Source organism: Nicotiana tabacum, chromosome 13 (genome assembly GCF_000715075.1).
Source record: "Nicotiana tabacum cultivar K326 chromosome 13, ASM71507v2, whole genome shotgun sequence".
In the NCBI taxonomy this organism is placed as follows: Eukaryota; Viridiplantae; Streptophyta; class Magnoliopsida; order Solanales; family Solanaceae; genus Nicotiana; species Nicotiana tabacum.
Window position 1 is genome coordinate 25,219,631 of NC_134092.1, and position 26,994 is coordinate 25,246,624.

Genomic DNA, 26,994 nt, shown 5'->3' on the forward strand with positions numbered 1-26,994 from the left:
TAAAACAACTATAGAACATAAATTGAGTAGTAAATGGGAGAACAGGGTTATAATACTCAAAATGACCGGCCGGGTCATTACAGTTATACACGAAAGTATATTACATTCTCCCCTCACAAGTGGTTCAGGGTCAGGAACCAAATAATTTCATCTTATTATTATTGATGTGTAGTGTATATTTTGATTAACATCATAATGCACAAAGATGAGTTCCCACAGTTGAGGAAGCAAGTTAGTTTTTCTAACATGGGGGGGAGGGGGGGGACAGGATAAACAGTTGAGAAAAAGTTACGTGAAATGAATTATCATTTCTACATCTAGATCCTCGAATAAAATAATATGAACTTGAAATTCATAAAAAGATAATTCATCTGCAATATATTGCAAAGCATTCAAGGCGCATTTGCTGACCCAAAGAAAGTAACTATATTCTCACTGAAAATGCTCCTATTAGAATAAGTCCTAGAAGGACAAAGTCTATGGTACGTTTAAAGCATATAGACAAATCGGTTTCAAATAAATTTCTTGATAAAGAAGATGAGCAAATGATCATATTAAGGAGACTAGTGATCTAGAAGATCATATGATATAATACTTCATAAAATCTCACGAGAGGTTCAGGTACTTGAAAATATGAATGAAGAGATCGTTATGTTTTTATGAAAAATGGAGGTTGGAACCGATATAAAATGTTCGTCGACTACATCTATGATAATGCTAAATATATATATATGAGGATCTTAAGTTGGAGAAACAATTCAAGTTGAATTGTTTTCATATGGAAGACATGTAGTTTTTGACATGCAGTTCAAACACTTGAAAGTATAAAGTCAATGGTGTGTGCAATCACATTTATCTATCTTAGATGTCTATCATGACATGAAAACTTGATATGCATCTAAAGTCTATTTATATGACTTATATGACTTAACTTATATGACAATCCCTGAAGGATTTAAATTGCTTAAAGCATATACTATTCTTGGTCCTGAAGTACCACATCATAAGTACAATTTGTGCACATATGCATCTTGCTATAACTATAAGCATGATAATATGATAGCGAGAATCTTTATGGAGGTATTGAAAAGGCCATTCCACGGTATTTTATGAAGACATTACATATCTCTCAAGAATGATGATTTCAAGGTGCAACATATTCATTCAAGTTAATATGGCTGATTTATTTATCAAATCTATATATACCAACGATCTTTTGAAGATGGTGCACAAGATTGGAATGCGAAGGCTCAAGGATGTGAATTGATACTCTCATCAGGGGGAGTTAATACGCATTGTACTCTTTTTCCCTTACAAGGTTTTATTCCACTGGGTTTTCCTTGCAAGGTTTTTAACGAGGCAACCAAAAGACGTATTGTTAGATATGTGTACTCTTTTTCCTTCTCTAGAATATTTTTCCACTGGTTTTTATTTTAGTTAAGGTTTTAATGAGGCACATTATCTGTTGAATAGACATTCAAGGGGGAGTGTTATAAATAGTATTTTATTTATGGTGAATGTTTATATTTAGAGAGATTTTAGGGTTGTTACTTGGTGGCTAAGTCATTTTTCCCCTATAAATAGAGGGGTTCTATTTCATTGTAATTCATCTCATATCAATAAGAATTCTCTCTCTGTAATATTCTTCTTCTTCTTTTATTGTTTCGTAACAATTTTAAATAATGCGCATTTTTAATCTTTATAGCCTTTGTTTGGAAATATGGACCGCATGTCCTCTATGCTACAAGAACGCGTAATTTTCATCCAGTGAGCCACCTTAATTGTAACATTGTAATGAATAATAAGAAGAGATTCATAAAACGCACTATTGTGTTTCAATTTATATTAAAAAAATGAGATTGTTATACTATTCATTAATTGATGACGAAATTACATTGTGATGCATGCAAATTTATAATTGGCAAAGATATCTTTAGGATAATTTAATATATACCAAAGGGATTTCCTTCGATGATATCATTTAGTGTTTAATCCGATTAAGGAAATTTTTTGTATCATTATTATAAGTTACCATTTAGTTAGTTATTTGAAATGGAAGAATTTCGAAAATTTCCTTTTACATGAATTTCTTTTAAATCGTAAGAGTGGTAGGTTGAGCAAAATGTCATCCCAGTTTATAAGTACGTAGTAATATATAAACATGTAATTGTTTTCCCCCAATGTCTAGTACATTTTTAATTTTAACCTCAAATATCGAAGTTGATATGTTGTTGATGATGGTCCTATATATATGCGGGATTTGAGTCCAAAGAACTGCTTATTAATAAATTAAGTAAGCTTAAATGAAGGAGATTGGCTTATAGTATTCAATTACATACTTATATTGTGATCCATAAACAGATTATAAGTAAAGATAATTTCAGTAAGAAATTTATATCAGAAAGAATACCTTCCATATTCTTTAAGTATGATCCGATTAAGAAAATCTCTTGTACCATTATTTATACATCATGTGGTTCCCCAAATGTTTCATCCAAGAAGAAAAAATAAAAAGGTTGACAAGTTCTTATCATGGCATTATCATCATCAACAACGGGAGAGAAAAAAATGTTAACATTGAAGAGCGGTGATAACGAAGAATTTCACCTTGACGAATCTTTGGTCTTACAGTCTGATCTTATCAAGACCATGGTGAAAGATGAACGTGTTTCCACCATACCATTGCCTAGCATCAAAAGCAAGACGCTGGTTAAAATCATTGAATACCTCAAGAAATATGCGGAGCTCACTGCTACCTCGAACAAAGAAGACTTCAAGAATATCCAGAAAGAGTTTGTGAATATTGTCTTAGAAGAACTGCTTGACATAACCGTGGCAGTAAATTATCTGAAAATCAATGGTTTGCTGGAATTCTGTTGCCAGGCTGTGGCTGACAGAATAAAGGACAAGAGTGTTGAAGCCGTTCAGAAGATTTTTAAAATTGAAAGTGATTTCACCTCAGAAGAAGTGGCAGAGTTTAAAAGGGAAACTTCTTGGGCCTTTGAAGGTGACCTTGATGATACTACCAACTAGGATTTTATGGTAGTGAAGGGAAACATTTATATTTGATCTGAATTATCCTATAGAATTGATTTCTTTCATGTACCGATTTGGTGGATATGTGTTTGATTTTTGAAATAAAGCTTTATGCTAATAAAAAGGTAGAAACGATCTGATATAGTAAAGGGTATTTGATAGTATTTATCTATTCCTTGAAAACTTTGTATTCGATCATTTATATGCTATCTATATATAGCTATTTTGTCTTCGTGTTGGTTCGAGTGATATTTGAAATTAATCATAATAGATCTCTTTCTTGTATCGATCAAGCTAATATCATTTGAATTTTGGAAAAAGAAAAAGTTATGCTAATAAAAGGAAAATCATAATTAATTTCTTAATGAAGGATGGTTGAAAATATTGAATTCCAGAATACCTTTGATATGTTCAGTATATTATAGCTATCTTTTGTTTTCATGTTGGTTCGATTGAACTATTTGAAGTAGCTATCATTTGATAACAATTAAAAAATAATCAGATATATCCTTGCTCTTTTATATATGTGACGGCAATGGTTTAAATATAATCTCGTTTATACACTACTTGAGCACCAATTATATTTTACTACCTTGATTTAATAATGAATAAAATCATGAAAATATCCAAACCTGAATTATCAATTTTGCTTTGACACATTACGTGTCAATAGATCAGCTTGGTGTTAATTCCACCCGAACCAGCTAGCTATTCAGTGATATACACCTTTTGTTTTTCTTGAATTTTTCATTTTATTCCATGAAAAGGTTTTAGCATATATCTTTCATCAAAGGCAACTAGCAGGTAGTTTATTATGGATATCAAGTGCCATCAAGTAAGTTTCCTTTTTAATGAATTGTTGTGAAATAACCATATATGAGATTTTCTAACGACTATCTTTCTCAATCTACTTTAAATTCTATATATCGTGTATAATATACTTGCCCTATCAGGTAATTCATAATATAATTATTGGTAAATCTTTATACTAAACAACACTACAGTGGTTAACCTTACAAAACTAGTACTCCACTAAAACATGCTGTGGAGATGAGTCTCATACGTACTTTGACAGTTAGACAAGATGCAATTATCTGGTGTTAAACTTGGGTATGATAATTAAAGCCAATTTCTTTGTAAGCTAAGATTTAGATGCTTGTAGGAGCTTAGGATATTTTGTGCACTAACCCTCTTCTTTGAATAATGGCAGATAGGACCCAACTTTGGTTTAGAAGTTATAATTAAAAAGAAAAAATTGTCGTCGTATATGTTGTGAAGAAAAAGAAAAGAAAAAATTCTTTTTGAACCGTGTGGAAAACGATATTTATTTTTACTTCACACTAAATGCGAACGGTAAAAATTGCAAGCAAATAGAGAGCAACAGATTGTCATCAATCATTGTTATAAGCTTCGTTTGTACATATATATATTGACTTATGCTTGATCTTTTGATTTTGAAATATAACAAACAAAAATTCATAACGAATGGAAACACAACGAAGTATTAAATTCATAGGTAATAAGTTTTCTAATAAAATCCCATATAAGTAGGGTAATGAAACCGAAATTACTAGGACAAAAATTCATATTAGAAAAATAAAAGGAAACAGCTAATATATTAAAACATAACCAAAAACCCTAAAGATTACATAAACGAATACATAATTAAGTCTAGTCAAGGGATTCATCGAATTCTTCTCCTTCAAAGGCCCATTCATTGTCTTTTCGAATGGCATCTTCTTCCTCTTTAGTGTAATCACATTCAACATTGAAAATTTTTCTAACAGCCACGTGCGACTTGTTCTTAATCTTGTCAGCAATAGCCTGAGCACAAAGATCAAGCAAAGGCTTAATGTCAAGGAAATTTGCAGCCAATATGATGTTGAAGAGTTTTTGCATCTTAACGCTAACGAATTCCTTATCGAAGTCCTTGATTTTTGTTTTCTTGATTTCTTCTTCTTCTTCGTCTGAACCCGAGATCTCTGCATGCTTTTTGAGGTACTCGATAGTCTTGATTAGGGTTTCAGTGTCAACGTTGGGTAGTGGTATGATGTTGGACGCACAATCATCTTCTACCATGTTCTTGATTGTTACAGACCCGATGGCGATGGATTCTTCTAGTTGAAACTCGTCGCCATCGTTACTCTTCAAGATCAAAACCTTATTCTCTGTTGCGGGTGTTATTTTTGAAGATGATGCCATGAGAAAAGTTTTTCTTAGGAAAAAGTTTGGACTAGCAGAAGGTTTGAGAAAAAAATTCCAAAGAAGTGAATGAAGAGGAATTGGTATAGGCATTGGTATTTATAGGGATTAAGCTAAACCCAAACATATTTGGATTTAGTTCTTGGTTTTTCTAAACCAACTTGGTCTCGGAAACCAACCTTATAACTGACTTCAGCCTAAACTAGTTTTACATGGAAAAATTTCCGAAACTAGTATTTCCTCTTTTTTTCCTTTTTTCCAAACCAATTCAAAACTGATTATTTCAAACCAAATTCAAACACGTTCTGGAAAGAAAAACAAAACCAAATGCATATTATAGAACTAATGTTCCAAGGAGATAACAAATCAGCAATAAGGATAATAAATCATAATTATACATTAACAGATTTACACCTTGTTCGCAACATATTTTAATTCTTTAATCACATAATTATCTTTTTTCAATGGAGCACATATTTGATTTAATTTCTTTAATCGCATAAAGTTCCCCAAATAATACAAAATTCACCCCCAAAAAATGCTACTCGTAATTACCAAACACCCTTGACATAACATCACTAATATATTTCCCCTATTTTTATCTAAGATGGTCAATCTGGATAACATTTCATAGTCCACATGCTAGCTTAATTAAATAATGAATTGAACAGAACCCTCAGCAGCTACTGTTTGCAGCAACCTTCAAATGGGATTTCTGAACTCAAACACTTATGTCTGAATCTGTTTGCATCTCACATCTGCTACAAGATGGCGGATATGGGGCGCATACCATTTCACCCTCTCGACGTGTTCTACTGATACATCCCAGTAGTGACCTGTTAACAGTGAAATATTCGATTAGCGATCTCGACGTGGTTTACTTCTCCAAGTTTCTAGCCAAGGCTTAACAGCAAGAATGTAACATAATCCTGTTGATATAAGGTTGGAAAAAATATACCTTCAGATCTAGCAATTTCTTGAATTGACTGGGAAACATAGTTTGTCCAGACATTTTCTTCAGAATCTTTGACATTGCCATGGATGTGCAATATACCACCCTTCTCTCTGCATTTCACACATTAGGTTAGAGATTAAATTGACAGGAGACTAGCAGATCGAGGAACCTAATGCAAATCGAAACAAGGTTTATTGCATGTTATGAGAGAATATCCCAGGCACTACATTCAACAAAAGTTTTTGTTAGAAGTTCCCTAATTTTCGTGCAGTTATTAGAAAGAGAGAATTTAAAAACTAAAAAGGAAGGAGGATTTCGGTTGAATTTCATTTGCCAATTGTTTTTTCTTTCCTCATTTGTTTGATAGCAAGACAAGAGACAGAATAGCGAAATAAAAGAGAGATCACACAGTATTTCCATTCCCTTCCGCTTCCACAGGTCTTAATCTTTTCTATGAATCGATTTACTAAAGGGAATAAACGAGATTCTAAACCATATTGATAACATTTTCGAGATATACATACCTTAATGCTCTGACAGCAGTAACCCAACTACCCTCGCTTGTGGGAATGAGACCGAGACACACTCTATCAGCTACACCCTGCAAGTGAACAAATATCCAGAGACGAAATATTAATGCCCATTAAAAGGATTGAACACAAGAATCAAACTAAGCAAGTGAAGCAATTTCTTTTTTGAAAAAAATAATTAACTGACAAGACAAGTTAGCTGATAAATATTTACAAGCATAAAGATATTAACAAAACTAAGAAAAAAGATGGCATTGGCAATGATTAAAGTTGCATACTTTTGGCGCTGTAATTCGATTATCTCCTTCGAGTAATACACAACGATCAGCAACAAGATTAGCTTCAACGTTACGACGAAGTGCCTCAACCGCATAGGGGTTCCATTCACAAGCATACATAAGCTTGGCTTTGGCCCTAACAAAGTACATTACAAACACAATAAATCTCTGACATGATATCAAGGAAAGAACAAAGGTATGATTAGCAATTCTGGAATTTTAGGCATTAAGACCAATCAATGGATTGCATCAAGACCATAACATATCTACTGCCTCGTGCAAATCATGTACACGTAAAATCACCTTGAGATGTGAAAAGTGAAAAAAAAATTATAAATAAGGCTTAAATTAACACCAATCAAATATCCAACTCCATTTTTGCTCGAGGTTTATACAGTCGAATTGAAGGCAGAGATTGAAATGATTGTACATAAAGAAAGTGAAAAGGAGATAGAAGCAACAAAGAATCACCTCACTAAGAAGGGTAGGACAAAGTATCCAATACCAGCAAACAAATCTACTATAACTTCGTCTTTGCAGTCAAAGTGGCCCATTCGAAGCTTCTCAGAGAGATTACCCCATGAAAACATGCACTTGGTAGCATCAAAGGAATAAAGAATTCCATTTTCTCGGTGGTTGACCCAACCGTCATCTCCAACAAGAATCTCCAAAGTACTGTCCCTCGTACCAGTTGGTGCAATTCGCCCCTAAATAATTAAGCGCACACCATTAACAACATAAGCAACGAAATCAATCAACTAGAGTGGCAGTGGAACATTTCTACAACTTTGGAAAAGCAAGTAGATCGTTAAGTCACTGCTTCAACTACTACCTAAATGGCAGTTTTCAGGATAAATTAAGCTGAGCTCATAAGAAGACACTCCAGGAGCAGGAAATAATGCTATGACACCACTAACACTTCAAGAATCTGGGAGGCTATTCACGGTGTTATAGAAGTTATGAAAAAAGACTTAAACATATTTAACATGCTACTCCGTCAATTTCAAATTAAATATCAGCAAAAGATAATTTTAAGTTTCTTGAAATCATATTCCTTTCTACTTGTACACGCAATTAGTTGACGAGGCCTCTCATTTACCCAACAACTTAAAGAAAAGTAACTTATCACACTTTTATACCCGCTTGTCATAGTTGTTGAATTATGTAACCAAATCATCTGAAAGCTAAGCTATTAGAGATGACACTTTTTTCTCAGGTCAAAGAGATGACACTTATATTTGCTTAATTATAGCTTTAATACGCCTATTTTCGTGCAGGTATGAATCTCTTTTTCATGAACCAAGCAAGCACAAAGGTGAAACTTGAATCTAGGACTTTTTCCTGCTCTAGTACCATTTTGAATTGTGCAACCAGCTCATCTAGAAGCTTAAGCAATTAGAGAGAATACATATTTAGAGTGAAAAAAGAAAGAAAAAGACGAACGGAGCTACTTTTTGTTTCTCATCTAGCCGTAAACAAAAGCCACGCCCTCGGTAACCCAGCTCAATATTGAAATTACTAGCATCGAGTTCATTACAAAAAGAATAATTTGAACAAGGTAAGAGGTAAATAATTCTCAAACTTCATAGGATCGTTTTTTTAAAAACAAAAATTTTCCTAAAAAAGTGCTGACTGTATCGCTGACATTAGGCACTCAACCAACAATGGAATTCCGACAAATTAGCGACATACAAAAGGAATGTCAACCAGGTGTTGGGTCACATCTTACACTAATAGTTAAGCATGCACAATTTTTTTGTGAGTATAGTACCCATAATTATTTTTAAAGAAAGTGTACACTAGGACCGTAAGCTACTTTTGTCTAAAATGCAAGTAACTAAAAGCACGCATAATAATACTCCTAAGAATAGTTAAGTAATAAACTATCACTAACTTACTTGTCGAGCAAGGCGATGAGCCCCCAGGGATTTTGCGACTATAAACCAAAGCTCCTGGCCAATCAAGTCCCATGCTGAGTCCTTGAAGGATGTTACGGGAAGCACAACAATATCACCAAGTCGTTCCCATCTGATGAGAGGAAGGATGTCAACTTATCACCTTATATTGGACACTTAGAAAACAACAACTAATTCACTATTCTGAGATAAAATAAGCCAAAAATAACAAAAAATGAAACCTTGAAGGTAACTCCTCTAAAAGTTGCAACGGCAGACCTCGGTCACTTAACAGAGTGGCAACAGCTTCAGACATTACTTTGAATGGAGAATGTGAAGCTTTTTTAACTCTGACGATTTCATCAGCTAGTATAGTTGCTCCACATTCAATCAGAATGTTCAAGGCTGTTGAAATGCATGTATCTTTCACTGGTATTCCCTCTTGACACACAGATTCAGGAACATCTCCCAGGTTATTTCTCTGGTTGAATAAAGCGCAAAAGTTTTCTGTGACAGGGAAACAGATATCCTTTCCATCATCCTGCGGATGGACCTTTCTCCCGAGATCTAACCATCCAAACTTTTTCAACATATCCTTTGCCATTTTTGCATCTTTCCTTTTGAGCCGAATAACCCAATGGGAAGCAACCATCTGACTTCCAGCAATTCCAGAATCTCTACCCTCTGAATTCTGATGAAAGCTTCCGTTATTTACTGGTTCCACTTCATTCTGTGGAAAACAAGAGGAAATGTTCATTTCTCTCATCGTTTCTTCCTCTTGATAAATGGCATGCTTATTTTCCTCGTGTAAATGCGTGGGACATTCTATTAGTGATATCAAAGGTAACAGATCTACTTTCACTGGTTCACTGAACTTTGTTCCAAATGCATAACAGGCTGCCCCACCACCAATCATTATTAGGTCATTATCAACAATATTTGCCGTACTACGAACAAACAGGCCTTCACCAATAGAACTGATAGTAATATGCTTCCACAAATGAGATTCCAGATTGAGTAATGATAATCTCTGGTTCTGTTGACTAACAGGACAGCCCCCAATGATCCCGAGATATTTCTTATAAATAAACATAGAATGAGAAAATTTTGCAGCTGGTCCTCCAATCATCTTTTCTTTCTTCCAAAGACATGTTTTCACGTCAAAACTATACAGGTCCCCTAGAGCCTTCTGCCCATCATATCCCCCAAATACAAATAATTGAGTTCCATATGCTGCCATTGAATGAGAATGACGTGCACATGGAAAATCCCCTTGAACTTGTACTTCGCTCCATTCAAAGTTTTGTGTGTCGAAGACATACACTGATGAGAATATTAAATCATTCTGAATTCCCCCAAATACATAAATTCTTGAACCTACAGCAGCTGCAGCATGTCTATGCCTGTACTGCACAAAAGTAACTGACTATCTTAGAGTATGAGGTTAAGAAATAAATTATATATAAGAGATTCTTACACAAAAAAAAGAGTATAAATCTCTGAAAGGTAATATTTCTGCTAAAGAAGACACCAGAATATAACTATATAGAGAGCAGAAACACTTCACACAGTAGCCATTGAAGAAAAGAAGACATAAACAGCACCTTGGAAGGAATGGACTGTTCGAACACTCTAACAGCCGCCAATCTTTCTTTGTCACATTAAAAACCCACACATCATTCAGAATATTCAAAGGGTCAGCTCTTCCTCCAATCACATACATTGAATCTCCAATCATAGATGATGTATGGCCCACACGTGGACATGGGGCATTCAAAACATCAATCACTTCCATCCTTCCACTTTCTATATCAAGAAGCAATAGATCATCTCTTCGCGCATGTCTTCCTATTCCTCCAAAGCCACCAAATATGAGAACCTTCTTGTTATCCACATTATCCACTGTAGAAGCAGAGTGACCCCAGAGGAATAGCCTCTCAATTGATTCACCAGAAATCACTAATTTAACAGTGTGTAGGTTGATTTCAGGGGCTACTTCTGATCCTGTCAATTAATTAAATATTAGGACTTGTTGTCACATTCAAGGGAATGTATCCTGCAATGCAACATACATTAGCGGTCAGAGTACTACCACGCTTATGCATTTGCAACAATTAACAAATGTTGCACTGGTATAATTAATAATATATTCGAATTTTAAGGGCAATGAAACAATGAGAATATAGGAGTCAAGATGCTGAGTTTAGAGTAAACTACGATGCATATCTTGAGGTTTTCAAGCCTCTAAAATCGATTAAACATGCATTGCATTGCATTCTTATCAACATAGCAGGTTCTACATATACTTAAGCACTTTCAGTTTTTACTTATAGAGTGCTGACACTTAGCATAATAAAGCATTTACATTCACCTGTATGTGTCCAAGAATGATATAATCGACATGCAAGTTAAAACAAATCATGAATCCTCCCAGATACAGCACTCCTAGGGTTCAAATAATGAAACATGGCCTATGTCAGATGGACTCAATTATGGTTGTATATACAATGAGGGTGTGTGCAAGTGTTTAGCAGGGGTACATGCACTTTTTTTGTTTGGCTTTATTTTGGTTTATTTTGATAATCCACATCAAATACCCATACAATGTGACACGTTTCCTATCATTTTATAACATGCTTTCCAATCTACGGATAAGATTCTGCAATTTCCTTTAATTATTACACATTCGCAGATTACCAAGATGAACAATTTCTTCCAATTCTAGTGGACTACTCTATGATAAGTTTTCCCGACAACAATGCAAGAAAACTAGATTCACCTGTCATAATGTATAAAACAATGTCTCACACAGCAGATTCACAATCACATGATGTTACAACAACATTATATGATCTGCAATATATACACAACAATATCTTATAGAGTAAAAAAAGCTCATATCGTTAAACTACAGAAGCAAAATTGCACTGAAATCTGAAATGGATCAATTAGGAAATGATACAGAGAATAATTACCAGAATAAGAATCATCAAAGTCTCTTCTTTTAGCATTTCCATTTCCACTAACAGCATTACCCAAAGAATTTTCCAACAATCCGGCCTCCTTGGTATTAAAACATACTGGACCCTCATCACATTCTACCTTTCCATTATCTAAAAACTCCTCATTACCAATCCGTGTACCGGAAAACCCGTTTTTCAACAAAGCATCAAGAAAGCTATCAGTTCTTTTTTTATTAGTCTCCATTTTCTCATTTGCTAACATAACAAGGTACTCTACATATTCAGGGGACACCATTAACTTCTCAGTATCCCCTAACGGCACTTCCAATCGAATCGAACATCGTATAGCAATGATCACTCTTTTCTTATTAACACTAGTAATACCACTCTCCCTAAACCCACATGAAATAGCTAAAGAAACCAAGAACTGAGCTGACTCTATGTCCTTACACTCCACTGCAATAATCAAAGGCTCAAACCTGAACACAAGGCTATGTGGCTGATTCAACTCGCTGACTTTTTGAGTTGACTCGGTTGAAAAAAGGAGTGGTAAAATCAAGTGGGGTTGAATTGGGTCGTGAGAAATGAAGACCCATTTGCCTCCTTTAGCTTTTTTCTTGGTGGGGTTGTTGAAGGGGGTGGTGGGTGTTGAGAGAATGGAGATACGGCCAGAACAAGAACTGGTGGTGAAATATGAAGGGTGTGAGTTGAGGGTGTTGAGTAAAGGGATAATTGGTGCGTCTATGTTGCCTTTTGGTGATTTGTCTGTCTCTGGTGAATTTATTGAAGCTACAGTTGCTGCCTTTCTCTTCTCGAACTCCATTGATTTTGACTGTGTTCTTGCTCAGTAGCTGAATTAGGGTTTAAGCATTATGGACGATGATAGGGGGACAGTGTGATTTGGGGTTTAGGGTATTGGGTTAATTTTGATTTTGATTTTGATTTCGTGCCTTCGGCCTGGCCCATAAACACTATATGTTGGATCAAGTATTACATGTTTATGTTTGGGTAAAAATTTTATAAGGCGTCCTATTCTTCATTTAATTAACTTCAGATATTTTTTGGAGACTATGTAAACAATAATCTGGAATGGACCAATCTTTTTTTTTCAAATTGACAAGTTTTCTCCAGGAACTGAGATACCAATTTCCAATCCTCGTATTTGTTTACCACCTGCAGAGGTTTATAATAGAAAGGGAAAGTGAATAAAACTAGTTTACGTGGCTTTATAAAATAAAAGGAAGAGGAATAAGTTCGTTTAACAGGTCACTAGGTGCATTAATTTAGTAATTTACTTATTATTCTAATAATTTGGTTTTGGTGAGGGTGCAGTATTAATGTTTATGTATGTTGTTAGGGGTCGTTTGGTATGAGTTATAAGTACAAATAGTACTGGGATAAAATTTAATACCGCCTTAATACTCTGTTTGATTAGCAAACTTGGGATAAGTTATCCCGAGATTAAAATTAATAACGGGATAACTTATACCTCATACATTCTTCTTAGAAATTATGCAAATGTTATTTTTAATACAACATACCAAACAGTAGATAAAAAACAATCCCAGCATAACTTATCCCACCATAACCTATATTCAAACCAAACAACTCCTTAGTGTGTACCTTCGATTCTGATAGTATATACGGTCAAAACCGGTTTCGACCTTCGTACGATTGGTTAAGATGGGAACTTAATGGACCGAAGAGCGTCTTCATAATATCGAGATGAGGTCTGAAGCCAGGTTACCGAGCTTCGAGTTTCAGGGACCGATCAAATACCAAGCTCGAAGTCATTACCAAGCTCGAGTCCAAATCGAACTTTGATACGAAGCGGTGTTATCGAGCTTAAGAGCCAGAGACCGATCAATACCGAGCCCGAATCAATATCTAGCTCGAGTCAATATCGAGCTCATAGACAAGAGCCATTACAACCGCACTAAGGGAGAGAATCTCGACGGGAATTAGGGAAAAACTAATTTATCATGGGTTCCCCACTATGTATTTTTAATTATATCTAAAGTAGGATCCCTCCACTATAAAAGGGATGGCTATATTTTTGCAAGACACAAAACCATTAAGGCACTGATATAGAATATAACTTAGATACTTTTGATACACTCCTATTCTGGGAGATTATCCCTTTGAGCTTTATACATTGATTCATCTTACTTATTCATAAATCATTCCACTTTTAACTTTGTTTGTATTTCATTGCTTACGGTCAATATTCAACATTTCTACCCCCTTTGACGATTTGTATCAAGTTATACCATGTACCCTTATAACTACGTACAAATTCATCTCTATCCGTTTTTCGGATAAACAGTTTGGCGCCCACCGTGGGGCTAAGGATAACAATGGTTGTTTGGTACGAATCTCTACAAAACACACCATTTTACACTTGCTCTTGGAAGTATCTTTGATTTCAGGTTATAAACGACGAATTCTCAATTAATGGCCCTACCTATCGACAACGAAGTTGGCCTTCAAGACGAGAATAACAACTTAACCCCCGGGGGTGGAAGGCCACTCGTCGATCCCGTTGGAGCTCGGGTCAAAGAGCCAATAGACGTCAATTCACATGCGGCCATCGAGGCGAACCAACGTTCCGACCCAGAAAACAGCATTCATGGTGGAACTCGGTCTGCAGCTCGAAATACCCAAAATGTTGAGGAAAACAGAATCAGCTTGCGTATGATCTTCGAGATGTTGCAAGCTCAGCAAGTAGCAATAGCCTAGTTGCAGAGCCAAACCCAAGCACCAACCAGGCTCGAACCCAGTCCACCCCAAGAAGTCACCCACAAAACGGGGCCAGCTATAGTAAGGTCAACCAAATGAGCAAGAATTGGGGACTAATCCGAAAATTGTTAAGATGTTCGAAGAACTGACAAAACGAATAGAGTCAGGAGAAAGGAGGATGGAGGCAAACGACAAAAAAATGGAAACATATAACTCCAGGGTTGATCAGATCCCGGGGGCACCACCGATATTGAAGGGCTTAGATTCCAAAAAATTCATACAAAAGCCTTCCCCCCGAATGCGGCTCCTAAACCGATCCCAAAGAAGTTTTGCATGCCCGAGATTCCTAAATATAACGGAACGACCGACCCCAACGAGTATGTCACCTCTTACATATGTGCCATCAAAGGGAATGATCTAGAGGACGATGAGATCGAATAAGTATTATTGAAAAAATTCGGTGAAACCCTGTCAAAGGGAGCAATGATATGGTATCATAATTTACCGTCTAACTCTATCGATTCTTTTGTTATGCTTGCAGATTCTTTCGTAAAAGCACATGCTGGGGCCGTAAAGGTCGAAACCAGGAAGTCGGACATATTCAAGATAAGACAAAAGGATAACGAGATGCTAAGAGAATTCGTATCTCGTTCCCAAATGGAACGAATGGATCTACCACCAGTCACATATGATTGGGTTATTCAATCTTTCACTCAAGGTCTAAACGAACGAAGCTTGATGGCTTCATGGTGGCTGAAGCATAACTTGATCGAGTACCCAGCTATTACTTGGGCCGACGTGCACAATCGGTATCAATCCAAAATAAGAGTCGAAGATGACCAGTTGGGTTCTGGGTCCGATACTAAAAGGGAAATCGACTGAGAACCAAGGGTAAATAAGGATCAATATCGGCCATATAACGGAGATCGTAGGGGTAGCGAACCTTTACGCACCCCCGTACGAGGTGAAAAGAGAAATAATAGAGGCCAAGGATCTCGGGGGCTGATGAACAGGAATGGGTTCGACAGGCATACCGGACCAAAGGAAGCACCTCGGTTGTTGGAGTATAACTTCAACATCGATGCATCCGCTATCGTATCGGCTATCGGACACATCAAAGATACTAAATGGCCTCGAACTATGCAGACCGACCCTGCCCAGAGGAATCCCAATCAAATATGTGAATATCATGGCATCCATGGCCACAGAACGGAGGATTGCAGACAACTAAGAGAGGAGGTAGCCCGGTTATTTAATAAAGGGCACCTTCGAGAATTTTTAAGTGACCGGGCCAAAAATCATTTCAAAAACAGGGATTTCAATAGATGAAACAAAAAAGAAGAGCTATAACACACCATCCACATGATCATCGGTGGGATCGATATCCTTCAGGGGTCGATGCTTAAACGCACTCGAACTCAGGATTACGCACCCATGGGAACCCTGTCCTTTAATAATGAAGATGCAGAAGGAGTCATGCAACCTCACAACGATGCACTGGTAATATCTGTACTTATGAATAAAACTAAAGTTAAGCGTGTGTTAATTGATCCAGGTAGCTCGGCCAACATTATTAGATCGAAGGTCACAGAACAACTCAGTCTACAAGACCAGGTCGTACCCGCAACCCTGGTTCTAAAAGGATTCAATATGGAATGTGAAACTACCAAAGGCGAGATAATTCTTCCAATAAACGTGGCCGGAACCATCCAAGAAATGAAGTTTCACGTAATTAAAGGCGATATGAGGTACAATGCCCTTTTTGGAAGGCCGTGGATCCACAATATGAGAGTTGTACCTTCGACCCTCCATCAGGTTCTGAAATTCCCAACATCGGAGGGAGTCAAAACAGTTTACGGAGAACAACCGGCCGCAAGAGAAATTTTTGCCGTCGAAGAAGCAACTTCGATATCTTCACTATCATCGGCAGAAGCATCGGGTTCGAAGGAGGAACGGAATACCAAATAGCAATCACAAACGTCAGCTCTGACCCAATTAAAGAATCGGAAGACTGACGAAGATGATGAGCATAGGATCCCTCGATCCTTCGTGGTCTCCGATGATTTCGACGCTACTCAATCTACGGTCGAAGAACTGGAGCAAGTCATACTAATCGAATATCTGCCCAAACGAAAGGTATACCCGGGTACGGGGTTGGATCCCGAGCTTAGGAAAAAGCTTATTCAATTTTTTATATCTAACATAGATTGTTTCGCTTGGTCCCATCTTGACATGTCAGGGATCCTATCGGGAATTACCACTCATAAGCTAAGCTTGGACCCAAAGTTCCACCCGGTAAAACAAAAAAGAAAGCCCCAGTCCGAGGTCAAACACGCCTTCATCAAAGATGAGGTAACTAAACTTCTTAAAATAGGGTCCATTCGGGAAGTAAAATACCTCGAATGCCTTGCAAATGTTGTGGTAGTCCCTAAAAAGGGGAACAAGCTTAGAATGTGTATAGATTATAAAGACCTGAATAAAGCATGTCCTAAGGATTCATTTCCTTTGCCTAATATCGATCGTATGATCGATGCCTCGGCCGGCCATGAGATTCTCAGTTTTCTCGATGCCTATTCCGGGTACAACCAAATACAGATGAACCCGGAGGATCAAGAGAAAACCTCGTTTATCACTAAGTACGGTACCTACTGTTATAACGTGATGCCATTCGGTCTAAAAAAATGCTGGTGCAACTTATCAATGCCTAGTAAACCAAATGTTCGAAAAGCAAATAGGAAAAACAATGGAAGTTTATATTGATGACATGTTAGTTAAATCCCTACGAGCAGAGGACCATTTAAAGCATTTGCAGGAATCTTTCGACATACTAAGTGAGTACAATATGAAGTTCCATCCCGAAAAATGTACTTTCGGGGTTGGCTCGGGCAAGTTTCTCGGCTTCATGGTGTCCAATCGAGGAATCGAGATTAACCTTGATAAAATCAAAGCAATCGAGGACATCACAGTGGTAGATAATGTAAAGGCCGTGCAAAGGCTAACAGGATGGATAGCCGCCCTGGGACGATTATTTCGATATCCTCGGATAGGAGCCACCAATTTTTCTCTCTACTTAAAAAGAAAAGCAATTTCGCATGGACTCCGGAGTGTCAGCAGGCTTTGGAAGAGCTAAAACGATATTTATTGAGCCCTCCATTGCTCCATACCCCGAAGGCAGACGAACAACTATACCTATATCTAGTTGTCTCGGAGATAGCGGTGAGTGGAGTCCTAGTTCGAGAAGAATGAGGTACGCAAGTCAAACTTTAGGTGAGGCCGAAACTAGATATCAACACTTAGAAAAATTAGCGCTTGCTTTAATAAGTGCCTCTAAGAAACTAAAACTATATTTCCAGTGATATCCGATACATGTTGTAATGACTTATCCTCTACGAAATATTTTACACAAGTCTGAGCTTTCAGGTCGATTGGTCAAATGGGCCTTAGAGATCGGCGGGTACGACATCGAGTATCGACCTCGAACCGCTATCAAATCTCAAATCTTAGCGGACTTCGTGGTTGACTTCACACCGGCCTTGGTACCCGGAATTGAAAAGGAATTACTGATAAAATCTGATACCTCTTCGGGAATCTGGACCCTCTTTACGGACGGAGCCTCAAACGCAAAGGGGTCCGGACTGGGCATCGTACTAAAATCGCCCACAAGTATTGTAGTTAGACAATCTATTAAAACTACAAAATTGACTAATAATGAGGTCGAATATGAGGCCATGATTACAGGCCTCGAACTAGCTAAAAGCTTGGGAGCCAAGGTCGTGGAGGCCAAATGTGATTCCCTCCTCGTGGTAAATCAAGTCAACGGAACTTTCAAAGTCTGAGAAGATCGAATGCAGAGGTACTTGGATAAATTACAAGTGACTCTACATCGGTTTAAGGAATGGACTTTGCAACATGTGCTTCGAGAAAAGAACAGTGAGGCCAACGCTCTTGCGAACTTAGGTTCTTCGGTCGAGGATAAGGAACTCAACTCGGGGACTATCGTACAACTCATGAAATCGGTAATAGAAGAAGGTCATGCCGAGATAAACTCCACGAGTCTAACCTGGGATTGGAGAAACAAATATATAAAATACTTCAAGAACGGGAAACTTCCATCGGATCCAAAGGAATCGAGAGCTCTACGCACAAAAGTTGCACGGTTCACCTTATCCAATGATGGAACGCTGTTCAGAAGGATGTTTGATGGCCTACTGGCAAGATGTTTGGGACCGGGAGATACCAACTACATCCTACGTGAGATTCACGAGGGCACTTGTGGGAATCATTCCGGTGCCGATTCATTAGTCCACAAAATAATCAGAGCAAGATATTATTGGATCAATATGGACAAAGATGCCAGGGAGTTCATTCGAAAATGCGTCGAATGCCAAATACATGCGCCCATGATTCATCGACCCGGGGAACTTCTCCACTCTATCCTATCTCCTTGGCCTTTCATGAAATGGGGTATGGACATCGTCGGCCCCCTCTCATCGGCCCCAGGTAAGGCTCAGTTTATTTTGTTTATGACTGATTATTTCTCTAAATGGGTAGAAGCACAGGCTTTCGAGAAAGACAGAAAAAATGAGGTGATAGACTTCATTTGGGACCACATCATATGTCGGTTCGGGATGCCATCCGAGATTATATGTGATAATGGAAAATAATTCATCAGAAGCAAAGTGACAAAATTTCTCGAACACAACAAAATCAAAAGGATCCTATCGACACCTTATCATCCCAGTGGGAAAAGACAAGCCGAATCGACCAACAAAACCATCATCCAAAATCTTAAGAAAAGATTAACCAACGCCGAAGGAAAATGGAGAGAAATACTACTGATAAGTAGGGATTTTAACCTATTATTTGCTCTCTTTTACTTGTGTTTTAGGCCAAAAATGCTTGAAGGTATTCCCGGAAACTAATGAAATATGCTTGCTTGTAGGAATTGTTCAAAATGAGCCAAAGGAATCAAAATCAACTCACAAAGGAGTCAAAAGTTGAACAAAAACCAAGGTTGGGCAAAGATGTCTGAAGCGCGGACCGCACAAATAATGTGCGGCCGCGAAAGCTATGATGCGGTCGCGATCAAAATTATGCAGTCCGTAAGAGGGAGATCCAGAGAGTGTGATTTTGGGACAAGTGATGAGCGCGGACCGCACTAGAAATGTGCGGCCGCGAAAGTCCCTGTGCGACCGCAATTGAAATTATGCGGTCCGCGATGACTGAGATTCATAGAGCTGACAATTTGAGCAAAAGAGAGAAGCGATGACCGCACCAGAATTGTGCGGCCGCGGAAGTCCCTTGTGCTGCCGCGATCGAAATTATGTGGTCCACAAGATGAAGAATCAGAGAGTTGATTTCACTCAAGAACGCTGACCGCATCACTTTTATGCGTCCGCATAATCTAGAGCGCGACCGCTCTTAGAATTATGCGGTCCGCGAAAGTTTAGCTTAACCCAGATCCAAAAGAGAAGAACGCGGCCCGCATCAGAATTATGCGACCGCGAAAGCAAGAGTGCAGCCGCACTCAGAATTACGCGGCCGCACAACCTCCAGAGGGGCATTTTTGTCAGATATTTTCAGCTTAGTATAAATAGAATTTTTTGTCATTTTTAGGGTATGTTAGGTTATGTTATGTTTTGTATACGGCTGACTTTTCATTTTTCGGAAATTTTGTACTAGATTCACTTCTTAACATTAGATTTTCATTCCATAAATTAATATTATGGATTTTATCTTCATTTCATCTTTAATTTTTGTTATTTCCATAAGTAGCTAAACCCATAGCTAGGGTTGTGACCCAACCCTAGTGTGCGTATTTAATGGGTATTTGATTTTAGGGCTTGAATGTGAATGAGTTAGTGATATTTAGCTTATTTCTTGCTAGAACTCAAGAATTAATGGTTGCAAATATTGATTCATGCCTTTATGACTTAGTTTCTACTTAAGAAAGAGGAACTAAGTCTAGGAAAACTAGGCTTAACAAGGAATTGGGGTGAACTCAAGAAATTGATAGCCCCAATTAAAAGGTTAAACCTAGAGATAGTAATACCCAACTTGAGCTAATATCACTTGATTTGCATGAATACCCATTTGGACTTGAAAAAGCCAAATTGGGCAAAATCACTCAAACTACCGAGAGGTATAGAGTGAGTACCCGGGTGTGATAGCTATATTACAATCCCAACTAATCAAGCTTGCCCTAGATTTTGCTACCCGTTAGATATCCACCTAGGTAGAAGTCACTACCCTAGTCTCTTTAAACATTTGAAAAGCAACAACAAAAATATTGTCCTTAGTTTCAATTATTGCAATCTTTAGAGTAAAGTTAGAAGTAGAAATCAAACCCAAATTTGTGGAAGTGGAATTAAAGCCAAAACTTGCTATTAACTTAGATTTACACCTAATCACATATTCTAACTCCATGTGGATTCGATCCCGACCTTTATTGGGTTTATTATTGCATCGACCGCCTCGCTACTCAATTGTGGTGTGGGTTTGGCACAGATCAATTTTTGGCACTGTTGCCGGGGAATTAAACGGATTTAGCTATATATCTAGGTATTTGTATGTTTTGTCTTTCTTTCCTTCCGAGTCACTAATTTTGTTCGTGAATTGCTTTCAGGTACAAAATGGCCCTTAACAACAAGCCCTCAAAAATTTACCATTGAGGGAGGAGGTAGATGACTATCAAGTAGATGAGGTTCATCCCGAGCCTCAAGTAAACAGGCGAGGCCGACCGCCTCCACCAAGAGCAGCACACCGGGTGTTGCCGAATGAGGGCTATGCAAGAGCAATAGTCCCGCACCGAATCAGAGCGGGCATCTTCCAAATTACCAATATGATGCTTACACCGCTTTAGCAACGAGGTTTCTTCACCGGAGCTCCACACTAAAGTGCCTACAAGCATCTCAAGGGTTTCATCAATACTTGTTGGGGGAGCAAGCAAGCAAATGTCACCGAGGATGCACTGCGGTTAAGGTTGTTTCCCTTTTCTCTACGGGAAAAGGCTTTGGATTGGATAGAGAGATTGCCCAATCATTCCATCCACACTTGGGATGAGTTGGCCGGGAAGTTCATTGCCAAATTCTTCTCTCCGGGGCACATGGATACACTAAGGAATGAAATTTTAGCTTTCAAACAAGAGCCCAATGAGCCATTGCACGAGATTTGGGAAAGATATTGCACCATGGTCAAATAATGCCCGAACAATGATATGACCGAGGCCATGATCCAACAAACTTTGTACAGGGGGATGAACACAACAAATCAGTGTGTGGTAAATCAACTCGCTGGGGGTAACTTCATGAACACGCCTTATTCTGAAGCTTGTGAAATCTTTGAGGATATGGCAAACACCTCTTCAGTGTGGCAAAGTAGAGCCAATGTTCCTCAGGGTGACCCAAATATTATTCACCTACACAAGGATCTACATGATCATGGGAAAGCTATTGTGGAGTTGACAACCACCATGAACCAAGAGACGGCAATGAGGTCAAAAAGTACAAAATCATCCGGAACAATTTGAGCAAATTAATAGTGGGTATAATCAAGATGATTCATATGATGAGCAAGATGAAGAGGTTCAGTATGTCAACAATTATCAAGGTCAGAGAAGCAATGCTCCAAATCAACAACAATGGAGATCACAAGGAAACCAAGAAAACTGGAACAACCAAGGCCACCAAGGAAATTGGAGTAGTGGCAACAACAATAATCAAAGAAATTGGGGTAATCAAGGTAATCAAGGCAATAGGGGAGGAAATAATCAAGGTAATTGGGGTGGCAACAATCAAAGAAATTGGGGGAACAACAATAATCAAGGGGGTTGGAACAATAGCAATCAAGGAAATCGGGGGTCGGGCCCGATGTATCAACAACCAAACAACCCACCTCCATATCCGTCGCAAGGTCCTAGTTCTTCTAATAGTGAAATGGGACGGATTGAAAACATGTTTAAGCAAATTATGGAGAAAAACGCCGACTCCGATGCCCAATTAGCCTCCCACAACACTTCTATCCGCAACTTGGAGGTGCAACTTAGCCAAATTTCTCAAGCTTTAAATACTCTCCCAAAGGGAGAACTACCTAGTGATACGGTGGTGAACCCGAAAGGTGGGAATACGAGGCATGCAATGGCCGTGACAATAAGAAGTGGGAGAGGTGGAGTTGCTAGTACCTAAAACCAAAGAAGACATGTGGGTGATGATGTGTTGGTGCAATATGATGGTGAGCCAAGCAATGATGTCCAAGCTAATGAAGAAGCGAGGATTGATATTGATGAAAATGTGGAGGAGACTCAAGAAGAAGTGAACCCGTCTAGGGAGCACGTGACTGACATGCCGGAATCGGTAATGCCAAAGGCTAATGTACCAATGCAAAGGCCTCCTCCTACATACCCTCAAATACTTGCAAAGCAAAACAATGAGAATCAATTCAGGAAATTCATTGATATGATGAAAAGTTTGTCCATAAATGTGCCATTCGTTGAAGCCTTAGAACAAATGCCGAGATATACCAAGTTCATGAAGGATTTGGTAACAAAGAAGAGATCAATGAACTATGAAACGACCAAAATGACACATCAAGTGAGTGCTATGGTGCACTTCATGTCTCTAAAGTTAGAAGACCCCGGTGCTTTCACAATCCCGTGCACTATTGGGAGTGCCGATTTCGCCAAAGCTTTATGTGATTTGGGGGAAAGCATTAACTTGATGCCTTATTCTGTATTCAAAACTTTGGGGATTGGGCAACCAAGACCCATATCCATGAGGTTGCAAATGGCGGATCGGACAATGAATAGGCCATTGGGGATAATTGATGATGTGTTAGTTAGGGTCGACAAGTTCATCCTTCCCGGAGATTTTGTGATACTTGACTGTGAGGTTGACTACGAGGTGTCAATCATTATAGGGAGACTTTTCCTTGCTACAGGGAAGGCCTTAGTTGTTGTGGAAGCTGGAAAGCTCACCTTCCGGGTGGGCGATGAAAACGTGGTGTTCCATGTTTGTAAATCAATGAGGCAGCCAAATAGCAACGAAGTGTGTTCGTTCGTGGATCTTGTAACCGAAGTAATTGTTGATGACACAAGTGTTGTGATAAATGGGGAAGACACCTTGGAAAGTGTGTTGTTGAATCACGATGAGGATGAGAAAGAAGGCTTTGTAGAATGTGTCAATGATTTACAAGGAATGGGATCATATACTTATAAGCCCCAAAAACTTCCCTTGGATCTCGAAAACCGGAAGACTCCAAACAAAGCCCTCAATCGAGGAGCCTCCCACCTTGGAGTTAAAGTCTTTGCCTTCACACCTCAAGTATGAGTTTCTAGGCCCTTGTTCCACTTTACCTGTTATTCTTTCCTCGTGCTTAACTAACGTGAATATAGATGCCTCCCTTGCGGTGCTTTAAAGGAGGAAGAAAGCAATAGGTTGGACATTGACAGATATTCGGGGTATAAGCCTATCCTTTTGCATACACAAAATCATTTTGGAGGAGGATTCCAAACCCTCTGTGGAACATCAAAGATGATTGAATGAGGCCATGCAAGAGGTAGTAAAGAAAGAGATCATCAAGTGGTTGGATGCTAGGGTGGTTTACCCCATTTCCGATAGTTCGTGGACCTCGCCGGTGCAATGTGTCCCAAAGAAAGGGGGCATGACTGTGATCAATAATGAAAAAAATGAATTGATCCTCACTAGAACTGTCACCGGGTGGAGAGTGTGCATGGATTATAGAAAGTTCAACAAAGTTACGCGGAAAGACCATTTTCCGCTTCCATTTCTTGATCAAATATTGGATAGGTTAGACGGACATGCTTATTATTGCTTCTTGGATGGATACTCCAGATATAACCAGATTCTTATTGCACCTAAAGACCAAGAAAATACCACCTTCACTTTTCCGTATGGCACTTTCGCATTCTCGCGGATGCCATTCTGGTTATGCAATGCACCGACAACCTTTCAGCGGTGTATGATGTCCATCTTCACCGATATGGTGGAGGACTTTCTCGAGGTTTTCATGGATGATTTCTCTGTGGTGAGGGATTCTTTTGAAGAGTGCTTAGATAACTTGGATAAGGTATTGGCATGTTGTGAAGAAACTAACTTGGTACTGAATTGGGAAAAGTGTCACTTTATGGTCAAAGAGGGCATTGTCCTCGGTCACTTGATTTCCAAGAATGGTATTGAGGTTGATAAAGAAAAAATTGAAGTGATATACAAACTCCCTCCCCTAATTCCGTAAAGGGAGTGAGAAGCTTTCTAGGTCATGCGGGGTTCTACCGCTGATTCATCAAGGACCTTTCTAAGGTGGTAAACCCCTTGTGCAAACTCTAGGAGAAAGATTCCAAGTTCCTTTTCAATGAAGATTCTATGAAAGCATTTGAACTACTCAAGTATAAGTTGACTACCACTCCTATTATCACCGCCCCAAATTGGAACTTACCATTTGAGCTCATATGTGATGTAAGCAATGTAATGGTTAGTGCGGTATTAGGGCAACAAATTAATAAGATATTTCATCCGGTATACTATGCTAGCAATACCATGAACGAGGCCCAAGCCAACTATACGGTGACCGAGAAATAACTCCTAGACATTGTCTTTACTATGGAGAAGTTCCGCCCGTACCTAATGGGTATAAAGGTGATTGTTCACACCGACCATGCGACACTTCATTATTTAATGAGCAAGAAAGACTCTAAGGCAAGGTTGATACGGTGGGTGCTTCTATTGCAAGAGTTTGATCTAGAGATTAAAGACCGAAAGGGTAGTGATAATCAAGTGGCGGGCCACTTGTCGCGATTGGAGGAGGAGGGGAGGCCACATGATGGCCTTGAGATCAATGACTCATTTCCTGACGAACAACTCCTTTCCATTTCTATGACTGGGATGCCATGGTTTTCCTACATGGCCAACTATCTTGTGAGTTGCCTTATTCCGAATGAGTTCTCCTCAAACCAAAGGAAGAAGCTCAAACGGGACTGCCTAGACTACTATTGGGATGAGCCATATCTCTTCAAAATTTGTACTGATGGTGTTATCCGAAAATGTGTACATGAAGAAGAACAATTGGGTATTCTTGAAGCTTGCCACTTTTCGCCCTATGGTGCTCACCATGGTGGGGTGAGAACTGCTACAAAGGTCCTAAGCTGTGGATTCTATTGGCCTACCTTGTACAAAGACGCTAGCGAGCTTGTTAAGCGTTGTGATGAATGTCAAAGGGCTGGTGGGATCTCCAGAGAGTTAAGTATATTTTTTATGTTGGGGGCATTGATTTTATGGGTCCGTTTGTGAGCTCATGTGGGAACACCTATATATTGGTAGTTGTGGATTACGTGTCCAAATGGGTTGAAGTTGTGGTTTTTCCCAACAATGAAGCTCGGAGTGTGTTAGCTTTCCTGAAGAAGAATATATTCACAAGGATTGATACTCCAAGGGCCATCATTAGTGATGGGGGTTCACATTTTTACAACAAAACCTTTGACACTTTACTCTCTAAGTATGGTATCACTCACAAGGTATCAACCCCCTATCACCCCCAGGCAAGTGGATAGGTTGAAGTCTCCAACATGGAGATCAAAAGTATTCTATCCAAGACTGTCAATGCAAATCAGACTGATTGGTCAAGGAAACTTGACGATGCTCTTTGGGCCTATAGAACAACTTACAAGACTCTAATTAGTATGTCTCCATATCGGTTGGTGTTTGGGAAAGCATGTCACCTTCCGGTGGAATTAGAGCATAAGGCCATGTGGGCGTTGAAAAAATTGAACCTTGAGTGGGATGTAGCTGCCAATCTTTGGGTGGAGCAATTGAATGAACTTGTTGAGTTCCGGTTCCATGCTTACTCCAGTTCATCCTTGTATAAGGACAAGACGAAGTACCTACATGATAAGTATATCCGGAACAAAGAATTCAAAGAAGGTGACCTTGTTCTTTTATTCAACTCTCGGTTACGAATGTTTCCGGGAAAGCTTAAATCAAAGTGGAGTAGTCCTTTTGAAGGGGTACATGTGACTCCTTTTGGTGCTCTTGATTTGAAAAATAATAATGGTAAGATCTTTAGAGTCAATGGGCACCATGTGAAGCACTATCTTGGTAAGGTCGATGATGGCCATGTTGTGGCATTGCTCCATTTCAAATTAATGATGGTAACATGCGTCGTGCCACAACGTTAAATCAAGCACTTCTTGGGAGGCAACCCATGTGTTTTTCTTTCTTTTGATTTTCTTGTTAGATTAGGCATTGTTTTGGACTAACTGGTTGTGAAGTGTATGCAGGAATTGGATGTGCAATGCAGATAATTGACAAGACAAAAATTGGCCAAGTGGTGAAATTGTACGGATCGCGCCAGAATTATGCGGCCGCACAAGCCCTTCGCGGCCCTACA

General features: G+C 38.7%; 3 protein-coding genes across 3 annotated transcripts; 1 reads left to right on the forward strand and 2 right to left on the reverse strand.

The window, feature by feature from the left end:
* Positions 1-2,532: 2,532 nt before the first annotated feature.
* LOC107819036 (SKP1-like protein 1) lies at positions 2,533-3,033 on the forward strand. The gene has a single exon (XM_016645112.1). It carries the CDS (start codon positions 2,533-2,535, stop codon positions 3,031-3,033), a length of 501 nt encoding a protein of 166 aa, XP_016500598.1.
* Positions 3,034-4,637: 1,604 nt separating this feature from the next.
* Positions 4,638-5,355, reverse strand: LOC107819038 (SKP1-like protein 11). The gene has a single exon (XM_016645114.2). The coding sequence runs from the start codon at positions 5,329-5,331 to the stop codon at positions 4,708-4,710; it is 624 nt and encodes a 207-aa protein (XP_016500600.1). The 5' UTR covers positions 5,332-5,355; the 3' UTR covers positions 4,638-4,707.
* A 312-nt stretch (positions 5,356-5,667) lies between these two features.
* LOC107819037 (tRNA wybutosine-synthesizing protein 2/3/4) lies at positions 5,668-12,869 on the reverse strand. The gene is made up of 9 exons (XM_016645113.2): positions 11,872-12,869; positions 10,501-10,900; positions 9,139-10,299; positions 8,900-9,029; positions 7,473-7,708; positions 7,002-7,137; positions 6,718-6,794; positions 6,197-6,303; positions 5,668-6,074 (listed from the first exon to the last, which is right to left on the reverse strand). Exons 1-9 carry the CDS (start codon positions 12,680-12,682, stop codon positions 5,968-5,970), a joined length of 3,165 nt encoding a protein of 1,054 aa, XP_016500599.1. The 5' UTR covers positions 12,683-12,869; the 3' UTR covers positions 5,668-5,967.
* Between the last annotated feature and the right edge of the window lie 14,125 nt (positions 12,870-26,994).

Coding starts and splice junctions, on each gene's coding strand:
- LOC107819036 (XM_016645112.1), top strand. CDS start 2,533: ATGGCATTATCATCATCAACAACGGGAGAGAAAAAAATGTTAACATTG.
- LOC107819038 (XM_016645114.2), bottom strand. CDS start 5,331: ATGCCTATACCAATTCCTCTTCATTCACTTCTTTGGAATTTTTTTCTC.
- LOC107819037 (XM_016645113.2), bottom strand. CDS start 12,682: ATGGAGTTCGAGAAGAGAAAGGCAGCAACTGTAGCTTCAATAAATTCA. Junction 9,030..9,138: donor TTAGAGGAGTTACCTTCAAG/GTTTCATTTTTT, acceptor TCCTCTCATCAG/ATGGGAACGACTTGGTGATA. Junction 7,709..8,899: donor CTCATCGCCTTGCTCGACAA/GTAAGTTAGTGA, acceptor TTAATTATTTAG/GGGCGAATTGCACCAACTGG.